Source organism: Schistocerca gregaria, chromosome 6, assembly GCF_023897955.1.
Source record: "Schistocerca gregaria isolate iqSchGreg1 chromosome 6, iqSchGreg1.2, whole genome shotgun sequence".
NCBI lineage: Eukaryota > Metazoa > Arthropoda > Insecta > Orthoptera > Acrididae > Schistocerca > Schistocerca gregaria.
Genome location: NC_064925.1, coordinates 104,404,552 through 104,419,172, shown reverse-complemented (window position 1 = coordinate 104,419,172; position 14,621 = coordinate 104,404,552). Strand labels below are relative to the sequence as shown.

The following is a 14,621-nucleotide window of genomic DNA, read 5'->3' as shown; positions in this document are numbered from 1 at the left end:
ATGGTAGAGTTTTGTTAGGACTGGCTCTCCCAAGGCTGTCACTAGTTGTAATGGAATGTTGTCTACTCCGGGGGCCTTGTTTCGACTCAGGTCTTTCAGTGCTCTGTCAAACTCTTCACGCAGTATCGTATCTCCCATTTCATCTTCATCTACATCCTCTTCCATTTCCATAAAATTGTCCTCAAGTACATCATCCTTGTACAGACCCTCTGTATACTCCTTCCACCTTTCTGCTTTCCCTTCTTTGCTTAGAACTGGGTTTCCATCTGAGCTCTTGATGTTCATACAAGTGGTTCTCTTATCTCCAAAGGTCTGTTTAACTTTCCTGTAGGCAGTATCTATCTTACCCTTAGTGAGATAAGCCTCTACATCCTTACATTTGTCCTCTAGCCATCCCTGCTTAGCTGTTATAAGATATTATGGACAGGAAATGCGCATCTTAATGTGTGAAGACTATGTGTGCTGGATGAAATGATCATTCCTGCAGTCAGCGCTAGAAAGGTAACTGTCGTGTGTCATGCCATGCATTACCCCATGGATCTTATAGTGGAATGTAAAAGAAGCATACCACTAAAGAATAACTTGGTCATTCCAGCCTCTGTTGTCTCGTTCAAGAACGGATTCGGTGAATTGTGGATAGTTGACTGTTGCTGAGAACTGCAGATCCTTCGAAGATGCATATGTGAAGCAAATGCTGAGCCGTTAATTGCAGAACAGCTGAGCATCATATAAACCTCCTATGCTGAATCTGTGGGCGAAATTAGCACTACCACTACAAAACAAGATCTTCTAGCTCAACTATCACCAGATATCCCTAAGGAACAACAAAAGAAACTACTTGCCATTCTTCAAGAATTCTCTGAATGCTTCAATCCACAAGTGAAGAGCAAGTTCAACAAATTGATGGTGAAGCACCGGATTAGCACTGGAGACCATCAACCAATAAGCCAGAGAGCATATGATGTGTCAGCAATAGAATGTCATATAATTCACGACGAGGTAGAGAAAATGATGAACACTGACATCATTTAGCCTTTGCAGAGCCCATGGTCATCACCAGTGGTTCTCGTCAGGAAGAAGGATAGCAGCTGGCATTTTTGTGTTGATTAGAGGAAGCTTAATAAGGTAACTAAAAGGGACATTTACCCTATTCCATGAAATTACGATACACTATGTTGTCTGAAGGGAGCTGAGTTTTTCTCAACCTTGGACATGTGCTTGGTATACTGGCAAATTGAAGTAGAGGAAGCTGATTATGAGAAAACTGCATTCATCACCCCTGAGAGCTTGTATGAATTTAAGGTAATGTCGTTTGGTTTGTGTAATGCACCAGCAACTTTTGAATGGATGATGGATAATCTTGTAAGCCACCTAAAGTGGTTGATGTGTCTTTGTTATTTAGATGACATTACAGTGTTCTCAAAGACATTTGATGAACACACAGAAAGACTGAGGGCTGTTCTTAAGTGTCTCCAACAACCCAGACTGAAACTTAATCCAAGAAGGTGTCTCTTTGGAGTAAAAGAAATCAAAATACTTGGACACCTTCTGTCAAACAAAGGTATGCGGCCAGACCGAGAAAGGGTGAGATCTATAACGGAAATTCCTATTCCTAAAAGTGTTATAGAACTGAGAAGCTTCCTGGGATTATGTTCCTATTACCTTTGTTTTATCAAAGACTTTTGTATCAAAGCCAGGCCACTCCAAGAGTTGTTAAAAGCCATTGCTAAATTTATCTGGGGTGGTGCTCAACAAGATTTTTTCGATATGCTGTGAAAAGCTCTGACGACTGACCCTGTACTTGGTCTGTATGATGAGAGAGCCAGTGGGTATGGGATCAGTGCTGTACTGGTACAGATTTTGGGTGGAAAAGAGAAGGTTATAGCATAAGCTTCTAGGACACTTACAAAAGCCAAGAGAAACTACTCGACTACAGAAAGAGAATGTCTTGCTGTGGTCTGGGCCATGTACAAATTTTGACAGTATCTCTATGGAAGGCCATTCACAGCTGTTACAGACCATCATTCACTTTGTTGGTTTTGTTGGTTGACAGGTCTTAAGGATCCAACAGGACGACTGGTGATAAGAATCTCAGTAAATTAGCTTACTATGCCTACTTTCATTCACTGCTTTCGTATGGCATCATATTCTGGGGTAATTCATCGTTGAGTAGAAAAGTATTCATTGCACAAAAACGTGTAATCAGAATAATTGCTGGAGCCCACCCACGGTCATCCTGCAGACATCTATTTAAGGATCTAGGGATCCTCACAGTAACCTCACAGTATATATATTCCCTTATGAAATTTGTTGATAATAATCCAACCCAATTCAAAAGTAATAGCAGTGTGCATACCTATAACACCAGGAGAAAGGATGATCTTCACTATGCAGGGTTAAATCTGACTTTGGCACAGAAAGGGGTAAATTATGCTGCCACAAAAGTCTTTGGGCACCTACCAAACAGCATCAAAAGCCTGACAGATAGCCAACTAACATTTAAAAATAAATTAAAAGAATTTCTAGATGACAACTCCTTCTACTCATTGGCTGAATTTTTAGATATATATATATATATATAAAAAAAAAAAAAAAAAAAAAAAAAAAAAAAACTTAATCATTAGTGTCATGCAATATTTTGTGTAATGTAATTTCTTGTACAGACATCTTTTATTAACCTGACACGTTCCACATCATTACGAAGTGTCGTATTCATGATCTATGGAACAAGTATTAATCTAATCTAATCTAATCTAATCACCAGAAGGGCACTACGTCTTTAAGAGTGTGACATTACCATAGTGTAAAAAGTCTCTCAAGAAACTCTGTGCAAGACCATCAAGACTTTGATGAAGATAGGGACTGTCTCACTGCACTCCAGGATCTCTCTGCTGAGCAGAAGAAGGACGCCAAGATATTTCAAATTGTGCATGACTTAAATCAGTCAGAGGATGTGAAAGGACAATTTAACGTAGTTAATGGATTACTTTGCAAGAAAAACTTTGATCCATTTGGAAAGAGGTGGCTACCAGTGATTCCTAAATTCACGCACTTAGATGTTTTACAGAAATTGCATGACACATGAGGCCAGACATTTAGGATTTATTAAGACATATGATAGGATCTGCAAGAGATTTTTCTGGCCAGGTTTATTTAGGAGTGTCTGTCATTATGTGTCACACAGTTGAGGGTGCCAGAGGAGAAAGGCAGTTCCTCAGAAACCACCTGGCTGACTAATACCAATTCCAACAGACGAAACAGCTTTCCAGCGTGTTGGGATTCACCTCCTCGGTCCAGTGTCCGCTACTGGCAATAGATGGATTATTATTCGCACTGATTATCCATCACAACAGCCGTGAAAACAGCTGAAGCACTTGAGATGGCCAAATTCATCGTAGAAGACATTGTATTAAAGCACAGTGCTCCAAGGTGGTTAATTACAGATCAAGAAAAAGATTTCAATTGAATCTTGTGACAGATATAAACCATCGGTGCAACATTACTCATCACGTGATGACTGCCTACCATTCGCAAACTACCGGGCTTACTGAATGCCTTAATAAGACCTTAGCCGACATGCTATCAATGTTTGTCAATGTTGAGCAGAGCAACTGGGATGAGGTGTTACCTTTCGTGACGTTTGCCTACAAGACCACCAAACAAGACACCACAGGATTTATGCCATTTTTCCTGGTGCCTGGGTGTGAGGTGACGATGATGATGGACACTCTGTTTCCATTACATCCTGATGACTTGGACGATGACTACATCAGCCGGGTGTTAACCGGAGCTGAGGAAGCTCGGCAGTTAGCTCGACTCCACACAAGAAAACAATCACCGGTGTGAAGTGAGCCACTGCATTGTTGTCTGCCAGCCTGGTGACCTCATCTGGATTTTCACTCCTCTTCGGAAGGTTGGTCTCTCTGAGAAGCTCCTCAGGTGCTGCTTTGGGCCTTATAAGGTTGTAAGACAGTTGTCTGATATTACTTATGAAGTTGAAGATTCCGATCCGGACACAAGATGACAAAAGATCAGAGATATGGTCCACATCCTTCGAATGAAGCCCTATAAGGATCCTGCAACCCAGGGTAAATTCGAAGCTCCAGTGACAGGCAACAAGCGGAAAGGTGATGAAGAACGTAGCAGCAAGGGAAGTTCTAAGAAGATCACCGCGAGAGCGAACATCAGTCATCAGGAATCGGAGTATGCAGGACCAATGACTCGTTTCCGGGCTAGGAGGACTTAACACCAAAACGCTGTACTCTTAAGGAGGCAGCAATGTTGCAGAAGAAGCTGAATAGCACAGTTGCCATAGTGGAGTGGTTCCGATACTCGACTGTTGCATAGTGGGTCGTGAGTTCAAAACTCACTTGAACTGTAAAATTTTAATTTCTATATTCGGTTTGAGTACATTCTAGAAGTATCCACAAATGGCAAGAATCATTGTACTGGAATGTTCTGTAGCTGTATATATACCATATATGTTCTGGCCAGAGGCAGTTCGCTCCATGCTCTTGTATATGCAAGTGCTGAATAAACATTCATTATGTGAAGTTAGTGTTTGTCATTCATCTAATTACACCTTCTTCTGTGTGACAATATCACATCTATTTAGACAGCTGAAGAAAACGTTTTTGGCATCTTGTGTTTTACCGTAATTGGGATACCATCAAGCCAATGCAATGTATGTCTTTCCTGTAGTAGCTGCGGTTGAATGTGAAACCTATAATAGTATATCTGAATATTCAGGAACATTGATGTTTCTTGTGCTACAAGTTAGTCATCAGTATTGGATTAATTTTGGCATAGTCTCTAGATTTGTCTCTCTACATTTCAGTTCTTGTGATTATTAGTTTGAGGACATTAAAAAATCTGCAGCACTTACACCTCTATGTTGCCTCTCTCCATTGTTAAGTGGTTGCTTTGACTAACTTGTCTATCGTTTCATTCTTAAGAATACTAAAGAGCTTTTATATAGTACATGGTGACACACTGATTCCTAGTTGTCAGCTTTATAATCAGAATCATAATTTTATCTGCTATTAGATTACTGTTTTGTCAATCTCAGTAATCAGTGCTCTTCTGGTATCAGAGAAGATAACAATCTGGTAATGCAGATGCTTCTCCCTGTTTAGAAGTGCTCACTGTATAGAAATTTGTGCAGCTGTCATAATAAATATTTATTTAGGTGGCATGAATTTCTTACCCCTGTGACATCTGCTATACCAGTAAGCACAACCATATCCATCTTTGTCTTTCAAAGCCTGCATGTAGATGGCCTTGCATTTCTATAATCTGAACCACAGTAAAATAGTCCTTGTGCAAATAAACTTCTTTTGGTCAGTGGATAGTTGCTATATACTCTACAACAAGAGGAAGAAGATTCTTGTTGACAAGTCTCTCAACATAGAACACAGGCCTATTAAGATGTGAATGTCTAACCAGTATCTGATCTTGTTCAGACTAAAGCACTTTAGTAAAAAATTCGCACTTAAGTATTTCCAGCATAAGTCTAGGGGTGTTTCATTTATCTTGATTAAGAGAGCATTAGTCAGAATAAATGTCTCTGCCCCCCCTCCCCCCACCTCCTCCCAGATGTGCTTTAAGTACTTCGTACTGACTTTTATATAGTTGTTTAAGACTTGCACCTAGAACTGACCCAAATTAACAATATTCATGATTGATAGTCTTATAAAGGTACACCATAATCTTAGGCCAATGTCTGTATTCACAACTCACTTGGCTTACACCTATGACTGCACACAGTATATTGATGTACTTTATGCAGTTTTGGCAGATTTTGAGATATTTGCATTTTATCAAATTTGATGCTGAATGTGGAGTTCAATGTATTTCACTACTATCTCCTCTGACAGTTTGTATAGTTCAAGCTTTAATGTCTGCTCAAGGGAGACTCTGAGCCTCAAATGCAACAAAACTGAGAACTGTTTACATGAAATATCGAAACAGTTCTGCTCCATAGATGTGTGCAGTCTTGGAACAGCTTGGCCTATGCATTCCAAGTAATCATGTAGAGTTTACCCAATGAACAAATACATAAGTCATCAGTGTACTGTAAATCTGTTACACTTGATGATGACAACGTGGCACGTAAATCCAGTTTCAATATGTTGAGTAGCAGGGTAAATAGGACTGATCCCTGAGACAGTCTTTTGTTGTCCGGAGTCTTCCCACAAAGATTTCTTTTCTTGATTGCCACTGACCCTGTGAAAATAAATGAATAAGTCTGCTCACAAAGATGTCAGAAATATTTTGTTTCAGCATTTTGGCAGCCAGTACATCAGCAACTAACACGTTATTTTTGCTGAAATGTTTATGACAACTTTTCTTATGCATTATATTTGTAACAATATTATGAGAAGGAAGTTGCCACTCACATACAGCACAGATACTGAGCCATGCAAATGTAACTCACACTCATGACTGCAGTCTCAGGCAACTGAAACCACACTGCCTGTGTAGTTTCAGTTGACAGAGAGAGAGAGGGGGGGGGGGGGGGAGAGGGGGGGGGGGGAGAGAGGGGGGGGAGAGAGAGAGAGTCTATTTCTGATGAAGACCTTAATGGACAAAAGCTATAATTGTGAGAGTCATTATGTTGTACCTATCTGCGTACCTATTTGCGACTCAGCATCTCTGCTATATGGTGAGTGGCAACTTTCCTTCTAATAATATTGTTACATTCCATCCTGGATTTTCCATTGTTGCATTATGTGTTTTTTTTGCACAGTGCCTTGAGCCATGATCTATGCTATTTGTGGGCTTCACTCTGAGAATATTCTATGAAATGACACAATAATTCAATGTGCTACAAAGCTATCTGTCTCCATAATGTACCAATCTACACTGATGTTCCTTTTCTGTAAATTCTAGTATCCATGGAAGAAAGAAGATTCCAGAAATGAGTAGTCATGATATATATCCGTAACTTTTCTTGCAGCACTAGTACCAGTTTAAATCATGGATTTGAAATATAACCACAATGATTAAAAAAAGCATGAAAGTTGTGACTATATTGCAAAATACATATTCTTTATAATACCTGTATGTCCTATATAGATTTACTTTTATTGCAGTACTTCAGGGAACCATTTTTAATGAAGTATTTGATGACAAAATACATATGTAACACAATTCTCTTTATTTATTAAGTGTATAAAACTGTAATAAGATTTTGTACACAAGTCACAATCACAGCATGATCAAACATAACTGCTTAATTTAGTCCTCATCCAATCTTTGCCTCATATTTCTTTTAACACCAGGAGCAGCTTTTCTCTTTTTAAAACCTGATACATTGACTTCATCATCATCTGTCACTATTGTCCCTGTTGCAACAGTTTTTTCTTTGAACTTTACTTTTGGTTCTTCAGTTAGAGTTGGGACTTTGATTGGTATAAACTCTTGTTCAGGTAGCTGAAGATCCACTGGTTTGAATTCCCTGGAAATAAGATTGCCATTTTCAGTAATTGAATAAATCTAAAAATCCATTTTAATATACTGGGCTTCATATCAGGCTAATACGTATGATTCCTGTAATGAGAAATTATATATTAACCTCAAATGAAGAGTACAAAAGGTACATCTATAGCAGTTTCAGACAAATTCTTCTCAAAGCCACACAACATGGTGCTAGAGTTGCATCATGGTAAGTGGTACTGTTGAAAACTGAGATCATTTTCAAGCTCAGAGATTACAGAGAAACTTTTGGTTAACCATTATCTGCCACTTTTACAAATTCAAGGACAGCAGAGAAATGCCATGGTGTAAGCTATATTTAAAACTATTTCAACTTTCAGTCACTGTTGTGTGTTGAGCACCCAAAAGGTTAGTTCATGCAAACAGGAAAATATAGACATGTTCCATAAGTACTGTAAACATCTAAGGTCATAAGCACCCCACTATAGAACCATAGAATGCTGGGATCACGAGGGTAAAAAACCACTTCAAGGTCCAATACAAAAAGGAAGAAAAAATGAATCTAAAACATCAACACGTTACGGAAGAGTATCTAAAAGATGTCGACAAGACACCGGAGTCACAAGGTAGAAATCAGATCTCTTTTGTCATATTACTGCATTTTAAAAAACTTAAAATGCGAGCCACAGCTCGCACATCATCTGCTAAAATGTCTGGCAAAGCGGGCGGCAGCCAGACCCTGAGACATAAGTGGCAAAATAGAGGCACAGGATCAGGAAATGTCTGACTGCTATTGGCTGGCTGCAGAAAGGACAGCTGGGTGCAGGGTCACCACTCAACAAGTGGTGGTAACTAAATCAGCAGTGCCCTATTTGCAACCCACATGAGATTTTCACTCTGGAAACATCCCTTAGACTGTGGCTAAGCTATGTCTCCGCAATATCCTTTCTTTCAGGAGTGCTAGTTCTGCAAGGTTCGCAGGAGAGCTTCTGTAAAGTTTGGAAGGTAGGAGACGAGGTACTGGCAGAAGTAAGGCTGTGAGGATGGGGAGTGAATCGTGCTTGGGTAGCTCAGTGGTAGAGCACTTGCCCATGAAAGACAAAGGTCCCGAGTTCGAGTTTCGGTCCAGCAAACAGTTTTAATCTGCCAGGAAGTTTCATATCAGCACACACTCCACTGCAGAGAGAAAATCTCATTCTGTATACAAAGGAGATTGCTTACAAAATGCTATTGGAATATCCCTCAGGTATGTGGGAACCATACAAAATATAACAAGGGATACTGAACATGTACACAGAAGGGCAGCACAAATGGTTACAGTTTTTACTCATAGGAGAGCTTCACAGGAATCAGAAAAATCTGAACTGCTGGGTGTTTGAAGAACAATGTCAACTAATCCTCTAAGGTGCCATTCCCATAGAATTTACACACAGAAGATGAGACCAATTACAGCACACACAGAGGCATTTAAGTAGTCATTTTTCCTGCACAATGGAATGGAAAGGAACCCTAATGTGTAGTACAGCAAAAAGTATACTCTGCCAGGCACTTTTCAAAACAGTTTGCACAGTATGGATGTAGACCATAGACCATAACAACATTCCTTTGGATGTCTTGGCATTTATGCACAAACATTGGGAGAGTGCTATAATACAAGGGCATGCTGAAAAGTAATGCTTCCAAATTTTTTCTTTTTCTTTTTCTTTTCTTTTCTCTTTTTTTTTTTTTTTTTTTTTTTCTTCTCAATATCATTTGAGGTATTATGTGTCATGCATATTACTTAGTTGACTTTCCCACTTCACTGATTCAAGTTGCAACCCTCTGCCACTAGAGGGCACCAAACTGTAGTGTTTAACATGGTAGTGCATAACATAACTATATCAGTGCGTGAGAAACAGCATGCTATAGTCAAGATTCTGAAAGCACAAATTTGAAGAATTTAACCACACACGGGGCACTCTCTCCTTCAGCATGACAGTGCCAGATCAGACATGAGCACTGCAACAACTCCAACAGTCCATCACCTTGGGTTCACTGTTATTGATCATCCTCCATACAGTCCCGACATGGCTTCATCTGATTTTCATCTGTCTACAAAACTTAAAGAACACCTTTGAGGGCTTCACTTTCATAGCGATGAAGCAGTGCAAGCAGAGAGGTTGTGACTCTGTCAACAAAGTCAAACATTCTGTAGTGACAGTATCAACAAACTAACCTCTAGTTAGGATAAATGTCTTTGTCACCAAACAGGGCAGCTGAGTTGAGGAATAAATATTTAGCCATGAAGAATAAGGATGCAGAATGTTAATACAGTTTGTTTTATTTAGAAATCTTTAAGAGTTCTCTTATAAAAAACAATTGGAGGTATTACTTCTCAACATGCCCTCATAACTAACGTAATAACACAGATCCGTTCCCTCTAAATACACTGACTGACAAAAAAGAAAAAAAAAAGTTAAGCACCCAGAAGGGAAGAAGGATACGAAATGGAAGTTCAGAGGTTGATAGGGTATGCAATTTTGTCTCAGTAATTACAAAACTAAGTGAAATTTGTAAAGAATTTGTCACTATGAACACACTTATCCACAAGATACTGCACTTCCTCTGGACCGAACCCAGGCACTGATTTGGTTAGGAAGATTCACACAACCATTGCATCCTCTCCTGAAGCTAACTAGTCAACATCTGTTATAACTATTTCTCAGAATCTTGGGTACTGGCATTGGGATGGAAACGTCAGGGATATCTACATCCACCCATACTCCGCAAGCCACCTGACGGTGTGTGATGATCTTGATGGTGATGAGAGTATGGACAGTTCGTAGAGCTACATGCCACATGTGGATCAGCATTATTCTGTCGAAAAATAGCACCATGGTACTGTCGCATGAGAGACAACACATGAGGACACAGTGGAATAATAGTACTTCCCCCTTCCCCCCTGCCCCCCCCCCCCCCCCAGCAAGGTTGCCACCACACTCCCTAACAACAGTTATTCGGGGTAATGCACAGCCATGATTCATCGCTGAACATAATGCAATGCCAGTTGTCAGTAACACATGCTTCCTGATCACAGTAACACACCAAACAGAGCCATTTGTGATAGTGGTGTTGATGGCAGCCTATGCAAAGGGCAGTAATTTCATAGTCTGGCAGCTGCTAGTCTCCAACCAATGGTGTGGGATGACACACACAGAATGTTGCAGGAAGTCCGTTACTCATTCTCATATGGTAAGCACAGAAGTGCAGTGGATGATGAACCTCCCATGTGGTGGTTGGATTTGGCCAGCTGAAACCTTGATGACAAGTATGCATGCCCTCATTTTCCCATACCGTCTAATATCAGGCTGTTGTCACACTGACATGCCCCACAAATCTGAATATTGCAAGATTCAATCACTTGGCTAAATGCAGACCCACAATGAGAACCCTTTGAATCTCTGTTTTGTTCATTCTCCTTAAATACCTTAGCAGGCCAGACAACAATACTAAAATGAACAACATTAATCCATTCAGGTCACCATTCTGCATGCCACACAGAACTGTCTAATCATATACACACATGCCAATGGTGTGTACATATACAAAGTTATACTGACATTCTACCATGTCTTCTGGGTGCTTCCCTTTACTGTAAGGCTGTGTAGTTACATACTCAGTATCATCAAAGTTATCGCAGCTTATCTATAAACATTTGCTTGATACATTCAAAGGTTGAAACCTTCATTCTAACTAGGAAATTTAATTCATTTGTACACAGAGTGTTAGTGTTACGAAAATTCAAACTTTGGTGATAGTGTAAGGACCTGTAAATTGGCATCTGGAATGTCCACTATTTCTTCAATCTTTTGACTTTTGACATATTTTTATGAACACGTTTCAAGCTTTGTTTGCAGTACACATCATTGGTATCAACAAGAGTAATCATAGATCTTTAGCAAACTTACTTTTTCTCTATAACTTTCCATGAGCCATAAGGATCAACCCTTGGAGCAGGACCTATAGGAGCAGACATCCTGGGTTTCTCCTTGGCCTCTTCTTTTTCTTTCCTCCCATAAATGTCCTTCATTTTCTCACGCTGTATGCGTGCTTGTTTTTCTTCACTTATTTGTTTTTCTTCTTCTTTCTTCTTCATTTCATCTGCTGCTTTCTTTCTCTTTGCTGCCTTTTCAGCTCTCTTGGCCTCTTCTTTTTGCTCTGCTAATGAAACATAGCCATCTTCTGGTGGTTCCCACACTGATTCTAAATAAAGAGAACACTATATTAGCACATAAACTTATACTCAGTGGAAGATAACACTGTAAGGAAAATAACACTGTAAGAATTGCAACAACATTGAACAACTGCGAGACACTCTGAACAGATCATGTAGAGATTTAAGAGTTGTGAAGACTTGTCAGTCACTTGAGTAAATCCATAGCTGACAACAGAGACAGTAGAAGATAATATTAACTAGCTCAGTTTACTGTCTGTGGGTTTTCGCTTTCTATTATGTTTTGCATGAATTTCAGAGCTACTACTCCATCACTTTTGTCTCACTGATTTTGTTCTAGGAACTCCTTTTCGTTATTGTCAAGCAGTTATATTTGTGTGACTTTGATTTAGATTAAACTCAGGCCTAGTCATCGAGTGGTAAAGCATGAGCCTAGAAACAAAGATATTGTGGACTTAAATACTGATCAACAACAGGAAATTTTCAGTCTGCCTTTAATCTAGCAATCACCACTCAGTGATGTGAAGGTTTTTCAGGAATGAAACGTGGTTAAAGTTCCAAGTTAAACTGTAGATCCCCTTTCCCCAGGTGAATAAATGCGATAGATTCCGGACAAGCAAGTTGCCAAAGTGGTGTCCAACTGGAAGACTTGCACTTACCCACTGATCCACACACCATTATCAGTTAAGCAGAACAGATAAGAACAAATGTATCATCAAAAAACAAGAAGCTCATAACGTAAAGCTCGTAAAATTATAAAAATTGAACTACCTTTGAAGTACAAATAGGTTACAACAAATCAATATATGCAACAGTTCACTGATTATTACTTACAATAGACAGACTGCAGAGAAAGTTGTTTAGTAACTGATGAAATATACAGAAATACGAAATTAGTAAAAATATTTTATTTTTTGACACACCCAAAATTCTTTTTAGATAACTTGTTTCTACCATCTCAAATGGTCATCACGAGATCACAAAAACCATTTTAACAGTTATAGCAGTCATGATCCCATAGTTTATAAAACAGTTAAGATGCATCATTACACAAGAACCAATGAGACAATTCGCAAATGAAAAATTAAAACATAATAATTTCCTCATGGGATGAAAGAGTATTGGGAATGCTTGAATTACATTCTGAGCAGTTTCTAAAAGAATAAAATAGTATTAGAAAGCCATGGAAACTACAGAGAAAACAAAAGATGGGAATTATTATGTGGTTTGTGGCACTAGCTACTTTTGCTTCATAGTTTTCCAGCATCAGAGATTACATCTATTAGAGTGTTGAAGCTAAAACTCAACAGGAAATCTAACAGACACTCAGTACAGGTAAGGAGCACCTCAGTTCCTAGACGAATAAGGTATAGCCACTCAACTTGGCAAAAATCTAAGGTACCTAAATTCTGATGCAAAAGGGGAAATTAGCTAACTTCCAGGATTAAATCATGAAGCAAACAGAGAGAGAATCTCTAAGATACAAAAAGCCTACAGAACCACATGGAGCAGATCAAATTTAAAAAAATTGCTCGGATTCAAAACTATGATTAGAACACTACAATACAGTAATGAAAACCATAATTATATACATCAACATTGAACAGTGGAAAATCCAGGATGTAATGTAACAATATTATGAGAAGGAAAAAGTTGCTTGTCACCCACCATACAGCATTCCTGGGATTGGAATGACTCCTTACCCTCTCCCTTAAAACCCACATCCTTTCGTCTTTCCCTCTCCTTCCCTCTTTCCTGAAGAAACAACCGTTGGTTGCGAAAGCTTGAGATATATATATATATATATATATATATATATATATATATATATATATATATATATATATATGTGCGGATGGATATGTGTGTGTGTGTGTGTGTGTGTGTGTGTGTGTGTGCGAGTGTACATCTGTCCTTTTCCCCCAAGGGAAGTCTTTCCGCTCCCGGGATTGGAATGACTCCTTAGCCTCTACCTTAAAACCCACATCCTTTCGTCTTTCCCTCTCCTTCCTGAAGAAGCAACCATCGGTTGCGAAAGCTAGCAATTCTGTGTGTGTGTTTGTGTGTTTTGTTCATGTGCCTGTCTGCCGGCGCTTTCCCGCTTGGTAAGTCTTGGAATCTTTGTTTTGCTTGTGTCTGTGTATGTATGTATGTATGGATGGATATGCGTGCTCCCGGTTGCGAAAGATCAAATTCTGTGTGTGTGTTTGTGTGTTTTATTCATTGTGCCTATCTACCGGCGCTTTCCCGCTTGGTAAGTCTTGGAATCTTTGTTTTTAATATATTTTTCCCATGTGGAAGTTTCTTCATATTAAAAACAAAGATTCCAAGACTTACCAAGCGGGAAAGTGCCGATAAACAGGCACAATAAAATAACACACAAACACACACACAAAATTTTGAGCTTTCGCAACCAGTGGCTGCTTCGTCAAGAAAGAGGGAAGGAAAAGGAAAGATGAAAGGATGTGGGTTTTAAGGGAGCAGAAAGACTTACCTTAGGGGGGAAAAAAGGATAGGTATATACTCGCGTGCGCCCACACACACACATATGTATGGATGGATATGTGTGTGTGTGTGTGAGAGAGAGAGAGAGAGAGAGAGAGAGAGAGAGAGAGAGAGAGAGAGAGAGAGAGAGAGTATATAGCTATCCTTTTTTCCCCCTAAGGTAAGTCTTTCTGCTCCCGGGATTGGAATGACTCCTTACCCTCTCCCTTAAAACCCACATCCTTTCATTTTTCCTTTTCCTTCCCTCTTTCCTGACGAAGCAACCGTCGGTTGTGAAAGCTCGTGATTTTGTGTGTGTGTTTGTGTGTTATTTTTATTGTGCCTGTCTATCGGCGCTTTCCCGCTTGGTAAGTCTTGGATTCTTTGTTTTTAATATATATTTTTTCCCATGTGGAAGTTTCTTTCTATATGTGTGTGTGTGTGTGTGTGTGTGTGTGTGTGTGTGTGTGTGTGTGTGTGTGTGTGT

The 14,621-nt window shown here is 39.4% G+C and overlaps 1 protein-coding gene and 1 long non-coding RNA gene across 2 annotated transcripts in view; one reads left to right on the top strand and one right to left on the bottom strand.

Moving 5' to 3' along the window:
• The window catches only part of LOC126279102 (uncharacterized), a 190,829-nt gene that overhangs the window by 114,011 nt on the left and 62,197 nt on the right, over positions 1–14,621 (top strand). The gene's annotated exons all lie outside the window — the stretch shown is intronic.
• LOC126279099 (WW domain-binding protein 4) overlaps positions 7,141–14,621 on the bottom strand; it is a 114,669-nt gene continuing 107,188 nt past the window's right edge. The window contains exons 5-6 of the mRNA XM_049979572.1: positions 11,385–11,679; positions 7,141–7,459 (exon numbers count right to left, since the gene is read on the bottom strand). Coding sequence (XP_049835529.1) covers positions 7,240–7,459; positions 11,385–11,679 — 515 coding nt within the window. The 3' untranslated portion in view covers positions 7,141–7,239. The remainder of the gene's footprint in view (positions 7,460–11,384; positions 11,680–14,621) is intronic.